This window comes from Oncorhynchus gorbuscha, linkage group LG23 (assembly GCF_021184085.1).
Source record: "Oncorhynchus gorbuscha isolate QuinsamMale2020 ecotype Even-year linkage group LG23, OgorEven_v1.0, whole genome shotgun sequence".
Taxonomy (NCBI): Eukaryota; Metazoa; Chordata; class Actinopteri; order Salmoniformes; family Salmonidae; genus Oncorhynchus; species Oncorhynchus gorbuscha.
The window spans coordinates 49011129-49028604 of NC_060195.1; the positions used below are offsets into that span (position 1 = coordinate 49011129).

General features: G+C 41.8%; 1 protein-coding gene across 1 annotated transcript; it reads right to left on the bottom strand.

Annotated features, from left to right (window-relative positions):
• Window positions 1–19: 19 nt before the first annotated feature.
• LOC124010351 (electron transfer flavoprotein-ubiquinone oxidoreductase, mitochondrial-like) lies at window positions 20–15261 on the bottom strand. The gene is given in 12 exon segments (XM_046322713.1): window positions 20–521; window positions 5825–6046; window positions 6263–6445; window positions 6805–6973; window positions 8386–8529; window positions 8830–8970; window positions 9149–9295; window positions 9563–9640; window positions 10201–10319; window positions 10486–10567; window positions 15033–15163; window positions 15166–15261. Coding segments are annotated over 12 exon segments (1668 nt in total). The 5' UTR covers window positions 15254–15261; the 3' UTR covers window positions 20–357.
• Window positions 15262–17476: the final 2215 nt, after the last annotated feature.

Sequence of the window (17476 nt, forward strand, 5' to 3'; positions counted from 1 at the left end):
TGGATTAAGCTGACACGAGGCATGGCAAATATTTATTCACCAACATACATTTGTCCCACTAATGACATTATTTACAGTATCTCTCAGATCATACGCTGTTGCAAATGGTACCTGCAATAGCTAATACATTTAAGTGGGTTAAGTTAGTCTATTTTGAAGTTATGTCAATGCAGCTTTCTGCTTATGACGTGCATTATTCAGGACACCATACATGAACCAAAGCCACTTGTTTTATAACCATTTCACAATTCCCATATTGAAAGAATATGGTGACATTCCATTTCATATCTAGGCACACAGTATAGTATTCTGCAAGCCCCGAATGTGTTTTTGCAGCCACCTCGAAGAGAATCAAAATCACAATCCGTTGTAGGCTGGTCCTCCACTGCCTTCGGGCACCACCCAGTTGATGTTCTGGCTAGGGTCCTTGATGTCACAGGTCTTGCAGTGGACGCAGTTTTGAGCGTTGATCTGCAACCTCATACCTTCTCCAGTCTCAAGGGGAACGTACTCATATACACCTAGTAAAAGGGGGAAAGAAGGGCGTCATTCAAAATGGAAACAGCAAGCAAAGATGTATTCCATCCACTGTACATTTAAATTGTTACAGGAAAGATAGAAAATAGGATGATGTTTGTTGCACCAGAATGCAAGGCCAAGCAGTTATGCATCGTAGGGGACCGATTAAAAAAATATATATATATTTTTAGATTGGGGTACTCCTTTAAAGAGATTCTAGTCTTAACCCAGTAGCTCATTTGGCAATGGTGATTTGGTCTCCCTTGTATGCTTTTAAATTTCTTCCCATTCTGACTTGGGTATTAGGCTATAGGCCTAGTGAAGTATGTACAGAAAAAATTGAAGTTGTAAATGCCAATTATTGTTATGCCATATTTTAATTCAAATATAACTTGTACTTTTCAGGTTAATGAGAACGTATTCACCTCAAAGTTCTTGATTTATTAATATATAATTTGTCTGAGTATCATACTGTATATGTAAGACTAAATGCCATTTGTAATATGTTTTAGTGCAGGTATGTAGTTAATATACGTTCCCTAAAACTGCTATAACTCAGAGTTAAATGTATTTCTATTCGGATTTCAAACCTTACAAAATAAGGAAGACTTAATATGCTCCATCTTCATTAGGAAGTGTGGGAAATGTGTTTTCTTGACTGATTACACCATGTGATGCTATTGTATGCCCTATCATTTGAAAGGGCTGTTTCTCAGCTTTCAAAACATGCATCATGTTTTAATTTGGTTCGACACCAGCACATTTTGCTCATTAATGCACAGAGTTCATGGTCTTACAGTTTTGTGATTCAGATATTTTTTGGGAAAATCTTGCCAGTGATGCAACAATTCATTAGGAATATGGCGATTTACAGTTAGCTGATATTCTTAAAGCCTATTGTTTACATACCCCTTTAAGAAAAGCAAATTGACACAGCCCTAACACAGAACCGCGCGTACACTATCGTGCTTATTTTGTCCCCCCACACCAAACGCGATCAGGACACGCAGGTTCAAAATATCATAAACTCTGAACCAATTACATTACCGTGTTTCCAGCCAGCTTAACTACTCACAGGACCCCTATGATCACTTGGCTACGCATGCCTCTCCCTAATGTCAATATACCTTGTCCATTGCTGTTCTGTTTAGTGATGGTCTTATTTCACCATAGAGCCTCTAGCCCTGCTCAATATGCCTTAGCTAACCCTTCAGTTCCACCTCCCACACACATGTGGCATCACCTGGTTTAAATTATGTTTCTAGAGACAATGTCACTATGCCTAGGTTTACATCCACTGTATTCACATCCTACCATAACTTTGTCTGTACATTATGCCTTGAATCTATTCTATCGCGCCCAGAAACCTACTCCTTTTACTCTCTGTTCCGAACGTACTAGATGACCAGCTCTTATAGCCATACCCCTATCCTACTCCTCCTCTGGTGATGTAGAGGTTAATCCATGCCCTGCAGTGCCTAGCTCCACTCCCATTCCCAAGGCGCTCTCATTCGTTAACATTAGAAGCCTCCTCCCCAAGTTTGTTTTATTCACTGCTTTAGCACACTCTGCCAATCCGGATGTTATAGCCGTGTCTGAATCCTGGCTTAGGAAGACCACCAAATATCCTGAAATTTCTTTCCCTAACTATAACATTTTCCGACAAGAAAGAACTGCCAAAGGTGGCGGAGTGGCAATCTACTGCAGAGTTCTATCATACTATCCAGGTCTGTGCCAAAACAATTCGAGCTTCTACTTCTAAAGAAATCCACCTTTCCAGAAACAAGTCTCTCACAGTTGCAGCTTGCCCACTGCCCCCAGCTGTGCCCTGGACACCCACATCTATCTTCAGAGCTCATGCTGCTAGGTGACCTAAACTGGGACATGCTTAACAGCCCGGCCATCCTACAATCTAAGCTTGATGCCCTCAATCTCACACAAATGATCAATGAACCTACCAGGTACAACCCCAAAGCTGTAAACACGGGCACCCTCATAGATATCCTAACCAACTTGCCCTCCAAATACACTTCTGCTCTCTTCAACCAAGATCTCAGCGATCACTACCTTATTGCCTGCATCCGTAATGGGTCGTAATGGGCATTTTTTTACGGCTGGCCATGCTTTCCAAGGTCCATTTCGAATCCCACTGTACCTTCTCCGCTATGCAATCTGGCTTCCGAGCTGGCCATGGGTGCACCTCAGCCCCTTTCAAGATCCTAAACGATATCAGAACTGTAATCGATAAGACAATCCTGTGCAGCCGTATTCGTCGACCTGACCAAGGCTTTCGACTCTGTCAATCACCACATTCTTATCAGCAGAGTAAACAGCCTTGGTTTCTCAAATGACTGCCTCGCCTGGTTCACAAACTACTTCTCTGATAGAGTTCAGTGTGTAAAATCGGAGGGCCTGTTGTCCGGACCTCTGGCAGTCTTCTATGGGGGTGGCACAGGGTTCAATTCTCGGGCAGACTCTTCTCTGTATACGTCAATGTCGTTGCTCTTGCTGCTGGCGATTCTCTGATCCACCTGCACGCAGACGACACCATTCTGTATACTTCTGGCCCTTCTTTGTGTAATTAGGGGACAGGTTAAAAAGCATTAATGTAATTGGTTCAGAGTTTGTTTTGATATTTTAACCTGCATGTCGTGATCGCTCGCATTTGGTGTGGGGGGATAAAATAAATGTATGCACGATGGGGCACACGCACAGCCGGTTTGGGTTCCGTGTAATACCTTTATCTACTACTGTAGATCTGCTCTCGAGTGACTCATATTTGATTATCAATGAACCTGGTTTTGCAAAGAAAGGTCACTCCTTACTTTCCTAATCCTACATGCACAACATGATCAAAGGTATGTGGACACCTGCTCAAACATCTCTTTCCAATATCATGGGCATTACTATAGAGTTGGTTCCCCTTTGCTATAACAGCCTCCACTCTTCTGGGAAGGCTTTCCACTTGATGTTGGAATATTGTCGCAGGGACTTGCTTCCAGAGCATTAGTGAGGTTGGGCCTGGCTCGCAGTTGGCATTCCAATTCATCCCTAAGGTGTTCGATGGGGTTGAGGTCAGGGCTCTGTGCAGGCCAGTCAAGTTCTTACACACCGATCTCAACAAACCATTTCTGTATGGACATCGCTTTGTGCACGGGGGGGATTATGCTGAAACAGGAAAAGGCCTTCCCCAAACTGTTGCCACAAAGTTGGAAGCACAGAACTGTCTAGAATGTCACTTTAATGCTGTAGTAATAATATTTGCCTGAACTGGAATTAAGGGGCTTAGCCCAAACCATGAAAAACTTTACAGTTGTCACAATGCATTGGGGCAGGTAGCGTTCTCCTGGCATCCGCCAAACTCAGATTCATCCGTTGGACTGCCAGATGCTGAAGCGTGATACATCACTCCAGAGAGCGCGTTTTCACTACTTTAGAGTCCAATGGCGGCAAGCTGTACACCGCTCCAGCCGACGGTTAGCATTGCGCATGGTGATCTTAGGCTTGTGTGAGGCTGCTCGGCCATGGAAATCCATTTCATGAAGCTCCTGATGAACAGTTCTTGCGCTGACTTTGCTTCCAGAGGCAGTTTGGAACTCGATAGTGAGTGTTGTAACTGAGGACAGACTTTTACACACTTCAGCACTTTGCGGTCCATTTCTGTGAGCTCGTGTGGCCTACCACTTCATGGCTGAGCTGTTGTTGCTCCTAGACGTTTCCATTTCACAATAACATCACTTACAGTTGATTGGGGCAGCTCTAGCAGGGCAGACATTTTATGAACTGACTTGTTGGAAAGGTGGCATCCTATGACGGCCATTCTACTGCCAATGTTTGTTTATGGCAATTGCATGGCTGTGTGCTCGATTTTATACACCGGGTGGCAACGGGTGGCTGAAATAGCCACATGCACTAAATTGAAGGGGTGTCTACATAATTTTGTATATATAGTGTAGGTTAATGATAGATTTGTGAATACAGCTATGCAGCCAGAATTATGATTGTTGTGTGCAGTGCAGCCCTCCCAAACAGCCATTCTGTGTCCCTACTTATTATCCATCAGATTACCACCCATTTGAAAATGTCAAGTTCAACAATGTATGTAATAGTTATATTATGGATGGAAAACCATAAAAGATATGAACAAAATAAATAACAGATTCTCTGATATAGGACACTTAACCCTTTTTTTAGCCACTAAACTACTTCCATAAATACTGCCATTAATTTTCGAACTGGTACTGGGCTACCTTTTGGCGAGGCTTGTGGGCGTCCTAGAGCAAAACATGTACGTGTCCATGAGAGTCACCTTTCTATAGAGGGATCATATTAGTGTGTAGCCCAAACTGTTGGGACGCTACAGACAGAAGTTGGCAGATCAGCGATACCGAGTTCAGACGAGTCCCGTGACGCTTGTGGGGGTTGTAGAGCAAAACATGTAGGTATTCGTAAGAGTCTCACCTTTCCATAAGTGAGTCGTAATAGTTTTTAGGCCAAACCATTCCGACGCTACAGACATTTGTGAGAGAACCGATTTTCGGGATGTCTCAAGGTCTGAAACACAGCTGTAGCTCTGCCACTTTTCACCGCCAATGTGTTGTATTGAGCCCATGCAAAACAGATATCTCTAGCTTAAAACAGAGATTTTTATGGGGATGTTTTTATGCTAATTTGATTTCAGCAAGGCCGCGTAAAATAACTCTAGGGTTAATCACGATTGCTGCTGACAGACATGATGGTCTATCAATCAATGTAGCCTATGTCAAATTGGCTAGCTAGCTAATAACAGATCACATCTCTTAACAAGCCAACTTTCAGGGGATAAACTAGATGGCTATATCCAAATATTGTTTGATTTGCTTGCCATCTATAGTGGTGATGACAGTAGTCCGACTGACAACTTTACCAGGACGAGGACTTGCCGATGTCAAGCTCTTTTCAAAAGTCTAATCCGATGAAGCAACTAAATGCACATATCTGAAATGACATGATCAATTCATGTTTACTGATCATAAAAAGCACTGATGTACTAGCTAAATGTGGAATAATCGGAAATGTGTAGTTCTGACTATGCTCTTCGAGGTGTGACTATATTAAAGTCAAATAGTTGGCTAGGTAGCTATAACATTTATTTAACAATCCCTTAAACTACACGTAATTGTCAAAGATCGAATGCTCTGCACTGTATTGTAACATTTTATTGATAATGACCTATTGCTTATACCTATCCAACCCTTTCAGATCTAAATTAAGTGCCTGTGTTGTATGGGCTAAGGATGGATTTGTAATTGTGCATCAGTGGTACCTGCTGGACAGAAGCGCTGCTCGGGCCCATCGTAAATGGCCAGGTTGTTGGCCACAGGGATGCTGTCGTCCTTCAGGGTGAGGTGGGGGGGCTGGTCCCCCTCGTGGTTGGTACCGCTCAGGGCCACAGAAGAGAGCAGGTCGAAGCTCAGCTTGCCATCAGGCTTGGGGTACTCGATGGGCGTGCACTCCTTAGCCGGTTTCAGTTGGGCTGAGTCCAAGCCTAGGGTAAAAGAGTTGAGAGTTATCAAACCTCAGTTGGTTGCAGGCCAGATAAAACACTGGTTTGTGCCTTGAGGCAATTCTTAGCATGAGTGAATGATTTTGATGTGCATATAGCAAAACTGAGTTGTTGCCTTGTCCAATAACAACTTGGCCGAACCAGAAACGGACCATCTTTCCTGATGAATACGCCATACAAATCATCAATATGCTGCACCTGCATGTTTCAGTGTCCATGGCTCCTTCCCTCTAAGTATCCAGTAGAAGACACCAGTGTAGACCATGCCCCCGTACAGTCCAAAGTAGTTGTGGAACGACGGCCTGATGTTCCTCACTGCATACAGCTCTTTCCAGATCCAAGACTTCTTCAAATTGTCCTCATACTCCGGTATGTGAAGTCCTGGAAGACAAATTACCAGAAAAGTATAATTCTATTCAGATATGTTAGAGATGATCTTGCACCCACAAATTAAAATTGCTCATTTACTTTGTTTTTTTCATCAAATAAAATTCCATTAATTTACTTACAAAAATGACACACTGGAGAGAAGCAATTAACATACCCCCCCCAAATTAGCATTAGCGATAAATGTCTCAACAAATTACACTCTTTAATAGTGTATTCATTGCATATTTTAGAATGTAGAAATGTGCCTTTGGCTTCACTTTACAATCAGTGAGAGGTGTGTGTGTGTGTGTGTGTGTGGTATGAGAGAGCATTTAAATCAAAGGAAAAGGTTTTGGTCTGGTTTAACCTACCTGCCGTTTCAGATGCTGGGTCTTCGGCTGTGACTTTGGGGAAGATGGCCTCTGCGGCCAGCATGCCGCTCTTCATGGCCGTGTGGGTGCCTTTGATCTTTGGTACATTCATGAAGCCCGGACTGCATCCGATAAGCATCCCCCCAGGGAATGTCACTTTAGGGAGGCACTGGATGGAGGAAGACCGGTAAAGATTATAATCATGAATGTAACGGGAAAATGCTTTCATGGAATAAGAACCAGTGGAAAACCTGACCTAAGATTCACGTATTTCCCATTTTTGATGCCGAGACACACATTAAAGTTACAAAAATGTGGCGCAGGACAGGCAGCATTTTTATTTACCGGACCTGATTAGGGATTCCATCCATGGTGCTCAGAATGAGAGAAATCCCATTTAGATTATAAAAAGAATATGCAAGTCGAGGATGCAACAATATGTGGTCCCTCTTAGTGAATTCAGATGTGCATTTTGAAGATGTTAGAATAACTCTCCACGTGTACTTTACCTCAGCCAACAAGATGAGTAACGAACAGCAAAAACACTAGCCTATGTCAATCTACTATCCCCCATAGTAGAAAAGTGTGCCTATTGTATTGGTCAGCTTTTCGAGAAAGAAACAGCCTATTCAAAACAGACTCTGGAACAGTTGTGGGACGATAGATCCCAAATTCATGCAACCAGTGGGCCCTTGGCTACATAAAAAGAAACCTTAAAAAGCAATGAGTCTGATCTGAATGTTTAGCTTAAACAGATCTGAATGTTTAGCTTAAAAATGTTGATAAGCTGTTAATTTCTTGCCTTACTGCACAAGGCAGTAAGGCAACGCGCAAATGTTTGTTCCATAATGCAATTCATTGGAAAACACCCTTGTGAAAGTGCACCAACACATGCAAGTGGTTTCATGTGACAAAGATGAAAATATCCGTTTGAAATGTTGAAAGAGGGGAGCTCTAATATGCGACAACTAGCATGGGCTGCTAATATGAATAGGATTTTGCCTTTGGCTACTGAACAATGAGAGAAAGTTGATATAGAAGAATTGCCACCACGGATATGGTCTGATTTTAGCTAGGCTACCTTGAAGCAAGGTAAGACATGCCTCATAATATGTAGTAAAACGTTCGGGTTTCAAACAGTTAAGTATACATTTTCAAAATGCATACTGCCTCCAGCTCATTGCAAAGTGGTGTGTGACGAGCTGGGGAAGCCAGCATTTGCTGTTTGAGTGTCTGACATATTTTCTACTCAAAGGCTCTGTATCTATATGCTGTACGCATGTTATAAATAAGATACAGAAATACTGTACATGCGCTAATTTAATTCCACATAATTATGCATTTAACCTATAGGACGATAAGCATGACCAGTCAAATGTATTTCCATCGACTGGTATTTCCATCAATGAATAGGTTTAAAAGCATTATTTTGCAATGGGATTTTTTTTCTTCTTCTCCCGGGCAATTTACAGGCGGCAATTTTATTTATCACCGAAAAGCTGGCTATTATCGGCTAACAGAAACCTTGGCACAGAGCCACACACATACCTTTGAGTAGTACATCAAAAAATACACACACACCTGATAGCCTCCCTCGTTGAGCGCCCTGGCTCCGTAGGCGATTCTGTCACCTCCCTCCAGGGTCTTGGCAACGAAGGGGTGGTGCTTCCAGCGCTGGAACTCTCTGAAGGGGCTTAGGTAGGGGTTGGTGTAGTCAAGACCAACCTGGAAGTGGGGAAATACACAGCATTACGTTTTTGGATACAATCTGTCATTGACCTCAATGTATGATCTTCATAAAAGTTTGAATTATCACATATCTCAAGTTGTCCCTTTAGGCCCAAGTTGGCCTAATGAAGATAAAGAGAAGGGTAGAAGTATAGTGCATTGTCATACACTGACCTCAGTTTTACAAATGTTATTTCATTTAGTGTTTAGACCGTTGCCAAGTGTTAGCATGGCTGGTAGTTTGGCAGTTGACATCCATTGCAAGGAGCCAAAATGGCTGCCATAACCGGGACTCACCACAAAGCCCAAGGCCACCAGTGGCTCGCCCTCGTTCAGGTGGTAGAGGAAGGAGCCGCCATACGTGTTCCTGTTCAACGGCCAGCCCACCGAATGCTCCACTCTGCCCGGCCTCCACTTCTTCTCATCAATCACCCACAGCTGGTTAGACAGAAAAACAACATTCATGTAAGTCGTTGTGCATAAAGCATCTGCTAAATGACAAAAATGTAATGAATGTGACATTCTGATTTGGCAACATGAAGATCTGTATTGTATGACTGATTAAAAACAGATTATTTGGTTATTCGGTCCAAATACAGTTGCTTTGGGATTTTACCTCTTTCAGGCCAATGGCGTAGGTCTGTGGTTCACAGTTCTCCCGGAGTTTGAACTGCCTGTAGAGCTGCTTGGCCAAGTGGCCGTGGCAGCCCTCTCCGAACAGGGTCACTTTAGCATGGAGCTCCATCCCCCTCTCAAACACATCCTGCAGAGGCAAATTGAGAGGAGAATGTTATTCTGATACACCAGGGAAGAGGCTACTTGTCGCTTTCATAAAACAAATTCTATTCTATTCAGTGCTCTTCCTTGTTTTTTTAATTTATAAAACTCAGTTTTCACAGTCAAACTCTATACTGTACAAAGTGACCATAGATAGGAGAAAAACATTTGTACTTTGTCCAATGAAAATAACTTAAAGACTTTCCATACAGTGATGAGTCCATTTTATTGACACAAATCTGCATAAGTTTACCTTTGGCGAACCATCCTTAGCGATGCCCACATCATTGGTGGCAATTCCTTTCACACTTCCATCTTCATGAAACAAAACCTGAAAAACAAAATCTGAAATTAAAACACTTTTGAAAGTGGAATGACACCTCAAGCAAACATGATCAATGAAAGCCAGTCGTGATACGTCAACGCATCAGTGAAATCGATCTCAGGCATGAAAACAGAGCTGGCTCAAAATATCAGTCTATATCTCTGCCCTACCAAGAAAAAAGGCAGTAACTGCTCATTTGTTTGAAAATGAGTTAATGTCATTTTTGCTACATTAAATACATGCTTAATCATGTGGACAAGTATCCTGCCTCTATTGTACTGTGTTCAGGAGAAAATGGGGGTCATGTTAGCAGTAACTGCATAAAGTTACTGTGAAACCAAGGTAAATAAAAGCCCTTTTTCTCAGTTCCACGCTATGAGCAGTTACTGCCTTTTTGCTTGGTAGGGCAGATCTGGTCAAAGACATACAATTATGTAAATGTTTACTGAGAAAAAGCTGACGTTCCAGGAAAGATCAATGTAGCTTGTCAATGGTAATTATCACGCCAATATTAGTAAGATGGCCTGTGTTTTCTGAAATTGTCATGAATGGTGGACGGTGCTCACCTCAGCAGCAGCGTAGCCTGGGTATATCTCCACTCCCAGCTCCTCAGCTTGCTCTCCCAACCAATGTACAAAGTGACCCAGCCGCACAATGTAGTTCCCATGGTTGTTCATGGGCAGACCTGTGGGGGGTGCGGGGGGGGGATTAAAAAATGAAATAGAATGAAAAACAGACTGCACAGTTAAAGCTAATACCATAATAGCTTTATGTTTAGGACAGAGCTTACAGGTGACAAGCTAGAGTTGTCATTTGAAAAGATGTCCTGTAAAACATGCATGTGACTTTACCTGGCAACATTGGGACAGGGATTCTATACTTCTCGGTTAGAATACTAAACAAATCCTCGGTCACTGGTGTGTTCAAGGGTGCCTAAGAGAAGAGTACACAAATAGCAGAACACTTCATTTTTTTTAGCCTAGGTGTTGCTTGCAAGATGTTCCCTTGGGCAGGATCATGGTGTTGTCTAGGACTGTGATGTACTCTCAACGTTATGTCTGTGATAGTTATGTCTGCAGTTAGGTATGGCGGCAGGTAGCCTAGCGGTTAAGAGCGTTGAGCCAGTAACTGAAAGGTTGCTGTTTCGAATCCCTGAGCCAACAAATCTGACGATGTGCCCTCGAGCAAGGCACTTAACAATAGTGACTTACAGGAGCCATTTGGGTTAAGATCATCTGCTAAATTGCTTAAATGTAATGTCTGAGACAAAAAAAAAAAAAAAGAAAATGCCAGGTCCATATCCTGTGTGTATCTGTGAATTATGCTGCATATTTCCCCTCACAACCTTTCCATAGACTGGCAACCTTTCTTAGACTGACGTGCTCAATACTTAATAGAGAGCAGAGTTGTGGGCAATTTCATTTGAAATCTCTCTCAGTGGAAAGAAACTCCTGCAGAGTGACCTCAGTGTGAAGATGCTTCTTTCCTCTGGATGACATTTGAACATTTTCAATGGACCTGCTGAAGCAGCCCACAGACGGGAGTGCATTTCATTTATAAATGTATCCCTCTCTCCATAGAACTAGATAGGGCACATCTCTGCAGGAGTGTAATTCAATTCATGAATGTCTATGGCCCACTGACTCCAACTCTGCTATAAATAACAGAATAATGTAAGGAACATCCAAACATTAGCACATAGATCAAAGTTTTTGCAGAAATATTCAAATTTGCCCTGGGTGCATGTCACCAGTAAAGTAAGTTTGCCAGTAACTGAAAGGTTGCTGTTTCGAATCCCTGAGCCGACAAATCTGACGATGTGCCCTCGAGCAAGGCACCTAAAGGCTTGCCAGCTAATTATTGATATCACTGCCCATCTCCATTACCCAGAATAAGGAATACACACATTAGCAAGCGAGTAGAGTAGGGCTGTCCCAGACAAAACTGGGATTTCTTTATTTTTTATCTTGGTCGACCAAGAGTTGTCTGTTCTTTCGACCAATCGATTGGTCAACATTTTTTTGGTGTATTTTTCCATATACACACACACATCCTGTATGTTTTAATCTAATCAACTATATGCACTGAGCTTGTCTAATGCTTTAAGCGCACGGTTTGATGAAATAATTAAGACACATAACTAGAGGGAGTCTGACCGCAATTGATTTGATTGTGCGGGCTGGGCCCAGACTTGCTGCGCTGTATATACACTTTAAAAAATAAAAATAAAGACAGCGAGTGACGGGCTAAAACCCGTTGTTTCTCACTCCTCCCTGCTGCAGCGTCCACCACAGAACATCAACAGTGTTTATCACTCTGTCCGTGTTGCTGAAGCGGCAACAAAATTACAGCCTGAAATGTTCTGTTACCGAAATCCCTAATTTGTTAAGGAAAAACATTCCCTACTACCTTAACTCTTGCTCTCTTTCCATGACACATGCATGCATCACATGCACGTGACCAATAGGGCCTGACCTATAGCACATCAATAAAATGGTTGACAAACTCTGAACACATTAACACGTGACAGCAAAATGGATGCGGAGGACAACTCGAAACAGGGGAATGTTTGTTTACTAGTTGCTCAGGACATAAAGGGGAAGTCAGGTGTGTGGAATACATTTGACTAGTTGTGGAAAATACTGGAGATCAAGAAAAAGAAGTTAAGGAGCAATATAGTTTGATTGTTTAGAACAATGTCAACACTAAATAAATGATAAGTGTTGTAATGTTTTTTTTTGTAGAGCATTTATTACAGCAAAGATTAATCAGTCGCAAGCATTCGTGAAAGCGACTGCCAAAATGGAAGAGTTTATTTTTTGTTTACAGCTAATTATTCCCAAAAATGTTGTGGTTATTTTATTTTAAAACTAAAATGCTTGATTGCATTTCAAATCATGAACTGCTGTATACTGTATGATGACTTGAACAAATGAATGATTATTTAATTACTTAGGCTACTGTATGAATCATAGGCCAAAGTTACAGTATTAAGACAAAACAGAATGCGCTCTTAGGACTACAGCTCCATCGATGGTGGTTATACAAGACTGCTATAATAAGTCTACTAATAATAATAATAATGATATTACTTATTATAATGATCATAATAGTAATAATAACAAGGAGGGTTATTATTAATATCATTTTTCTGACCATTTGAAACAGTGTAAACACAAAATGAAAAGTAATACCAGAGAGGCTGTTCTAACGGGGAAAAAAACGTATAAAGCCTTTATTACAGCATAACGAAGATGAAAAAGTCAGATTTGTGAAATTGTTTATCCTACATGTGGTTGCGTGAGGCTTGGTGCTCACGGAAATTAGTAAGCTACTGAAACAGGCAATAGAAGCAGGATGTCTTATTTCTGTAGACATACAGTGCATTTGTGAAGTATTCAGACCCCTTCACTTTTTCCACACTGTTACATTAGCCTTATTCTAAAATGAATTAATTAATTCCCCCCCCTCAATCTACACCACAATACCCCATAATGACAAAGCGAAAAACAGGTTATTAGAAATGTTTGCAAATTTATAATAAAAAAACAGAAATACCCTTTTTACATAACTATTCAGACCCTTTGCTATGAGACACGAAATTGAGCTCAGGTGTATCCTGTTTCCATTGATCACCCGTGAGATGTTTCTACAACTTGATTGGTGTCCACCTGTGGTAAATTCAATTGGCTGGACATGGTTTGGAAAAGGCACACACACCTGTCTATATAAAGGTCCCACAGTTGACTGTGCATGTCAGAGCAAAAACCAAGCCATGAAGTCGAAGGAATTGTCTGTAGAGCTCCAAGACAGGATTGTGTCGAGGCACAGATCTGGGGAAGGATACTGTAAAATGTTTGCAGCATTAAAGTTCCCCAAGAACACAGTGGCCTCCAACATTCTTAAATGAAAGAAGTTTGGAACCACCAAGACACTTCCAAGAGCTGGCCGCCCAGCCAAACTGAGCCATCGGAGAAGGGCCTTGGTGAGGGAGGTGACCAAGAACCCAATGTTCACTGACAGAACTCCTCTGTGGAGATGGGAGAACCTTCCAGAAGGACAACCATCTCTGAAGAACTCCACCAATCAGGCCTTTATGGTCGATTGGCCAGGCAGAAGCCACTACTCAGTAAAAGGCACATGACAGCCTGCTTGGAGTTTGCCAAAAGGCACCTGAAGGACTCAGACAACGAGAAACAAGATTCTCTGGTCTGATGAAAGCATTCTTTGCCCTGAATGCCAAGCATCACGTCTGGAGGAAACCTGGCACCATCCCTACGGTAAAGCATGGGTGGAGTGGGGATGTTTTTCAGCGGCATGGAATGGGAAATTTGTGAGGATCAAGGCAAAGATGAACAGAGCAAAGTACAGAGAGAATATTGATTAAAAACCTGCTCCAGAGCACTCAGGACCTCAGACTGGGGTGACGTTTCACCTTCCAACAGGACAACGACCCTAAGCACACAGCCAAGACAATTCAGGAGTGACTTCGGGACATGTCTCTGAATGTCCTTGAGTGGCCCAGCCAGAGCCCGGACTTGAACCTGATCAAACATCTCTGGAGAGACCTGAAATAACTGTGCAGCGAAGCTCCCCATCCAACCTGACAGAGCTTGAGAGAATTAGCAGAGAAGAATGTGAGAAACTCCCCAAATACAGGTGTGCCAAGCTTGTAGCATCATACCCAAGATGACTAAAGGCTGTAATCGCTGCCAAACGTGCTTCAACAAAGTACTAAGTAAAGGGTGATTATGTAAATGTGATTTGAGTGTCATTTTTAATACATTAGCAAACATTTCTAAAAACCTGTTTTTGCTTTGTCATTATGTAGTATTGTGTGTAGATTGAGATTTTATTCTATCCATTTCATAAATAAGGCTAACGTAACAAAATGTGGAAAGTCAATGGGTTCGAACACTTTCCGAATGCACTGTATCTAGCTGTGAATTCCATACTGTAACTGCTGCACAACAGTGAGTGACTCAAGGTGCCGGTCTCTCATTGTGTGCTTGTAAACAAACACAACGTGACTGGGGACTACATGTAAGCTTTATAATGAAAACCCTAATTAACGCAATCTTTATCTCCTAATGTATTGCAGGAGTTGACTGCAGGTATTTACTTAAATTAGCTACAAATATTCACATTTCTAAAACAAAATGTAAAAGGAAATAGTTTCAACAGTATTTAAAAACCATTGCATGGTATACTGCCCAAGCCTAACAGATACAATTGAAGCTAGAGACAGATAGCCTATAGGCACTACACACACACACACACACACACACACACACACACACACACACACACACACACACACACACACACACACACACACACACACACACACACACACACACACACACACACACACACACACACACACACACTAACATACCCCTCTCTCCTTCCAGTCTGGGAAGAGTTCGTTGAGGGCGCTGGGCTCCAGGCAGGCCCCGGAGAGGGTGTGTGCTCCGATCTGAGACGCTTTCTCCACCAGGCACACACGCAGCTCCTTCTCCTGCTTTTGGCCAGCTGCTTCAGCCGGATGGCTGCCGACAGCCCCGCGGGACCCCCTCCCACTATCACCACATCAGCCTCGTCAGCAAACCGCTCCATCTCCACACCTGGACAGAAACAAAAACGCCACACACAAATAGGTATGTGTCACCAAGTGGGTTTGGAACCTTGTTCATCTGAGCAGCACAAGAATGTACTAGCCCACTGAGCTACAGCCTAGTCATTAGCTTGGGGGAGATCACACAAATCCTCAGGTTTCGGGCAAGTTTACACAAGCCTCCATAAAGACCAACTGGAATATTAGTATGTCGTACTATATGAATGTCGAAAGTAGGAACTTGTAGTTTTGACATCAGTGTTAATTTGCAACAGCATCCCATAGATGCACATTGAAGGACAATTAGTATTTTCCACAAGCACAGAGTACCCAGCCAAATAGAAAAAGTTGACAGCCAGGATCCCCCAGGATTGCCGAACAAGCTCTATTTTTCGTGGCCTCTGGTACATTCTAATGCCTTGATTCAATCTGAAATACAAAGCAATTATTTAATACTTTATTAAGTTTACCTCCCTGATTGGAAACATTAGTTGTGGTATTGTGTTTACAATTTAAATGACTGAAAATGTATGAATTCAGTATTGTTATATAATTTGAAGATCAGGCCTATTTTCTAAGTAACTTTTTAAAATTTAAATATTGTACATTTAACCTGTCTTCGAGATTAAAGTATTTTACTGCAAGATATGAATTGAAACAATTATGTATTTTCTTCAAATAGTTTATCAAAACAGAAGTTGGGCTATTTACTTAATTTATTAAATAAATCAAAGGTTCAATTCAAATTGTGTGATGGGCACTTTCTAAAAAGGGTCTCTAAAATAAACAGAACAAATGCTCAAAAATAAGCTCTGGGTCCATAGGTGTTAAGAGATCAGTTAAATTAGTGAAATAATTAAGTGTTTGCAACTCTTTGAATTGCAGTATGTCATTAATAAAATAAACTTGTTTTACAACTTCTTCTTAAATAATCTTTTAAGAGTCTGCCGACTTCCAAAGGCTTCAAGCTTCCTTTTGAGAGGCATTTAAAAGGTATGACTGAAATGAAGCAGGTGTTAATCATGGGCTTTGCTACGCAGAAAGCAGCAGTTGATTACTCAATGTCAACACTTGGATTAAATCAGTAGACCTATATAAATAATCTTTGAAAATACTATATACAGTGCCTTCATTCAGTATCGACCCCACTTTTTACACATTGTTACGTTAGTCTTATTCTAAAGATTTAATACATTTTCCTCAATCTACACACAAACCCCATAATGACATGGGTATTTAGAAAATGTTTGCAAATGTAGAGGGCAGCAGGTAGCCTAGAGGTTAGAGCGTTGGACTAGTAAACAAAAGGTTGACTCAAATAGATAAAGGAGCATCATGCTCTCTCCCTCAGTGTAAAGAAATTTGACTTCAACCGTAGCATACACAACACACACACACCGGGAGGTGGGACAGACAGCAGACTGTTAAACCAACAGTGTTTCCCTGTCATCGCTCACTTTGACTGATGGGCGCCTGTCCTATGAATAGCTCGCTAGAAGATGCATATTGTTTATTCTAGCGGGACCGAAGCTCAGCCAACTTTTATTCTGACTTACGAATTGTAAAAAAGTACCTGGCTGAAAAGGAGTGGTTAACTGGCTGTATAGCCAACACGAGAGGAAAACACTGCAAATATGTTTGTTTTAGGAAGACAAATCTAATATTCCCCACCCACTCACATATGAGATCAGTTAAAATGTTATCAGCATTGGTATAAGGTGAAAGAAAACAAAGGTGTTTGGGTCTTGCATAATATAACACATTCCATTTCAGACAGTGTGTCAAGGGTGAGAATTACACAGTACCTTCCCATCGTGGGTCTTTGTCCCTGGGGAAGATTGTGTAGTGTGATGTTATGCGAGGCATCACTGCAGACGCGCAATTCCGTCTCCACGTGTAGTGCTGTGGAGGTGCATGTTCCGCTTGCACTGTTTTCAATGCTCGTATACACCTCTGGGCTGCAAAGAACAAGGCAGTGCCGACGGACTGGTGAGGTCCAACTGTATACCTTCAGTGTGTACACATGTTACCTTATGCACAGTACACAGTCAGACAGTAAAAAGGACACTCAAGACATGACTTTGTTTACAGCTATCTTGATGACTCAAGTCATTATGGAAGTTTTATTGTGGTCATACAGCAGAACTGTTACGCTGTACATTGCAACTGAACGTGTCACTATTCACTATTCTTCTGTGTAGCAGCCTATGAGATTTGTATGGGCG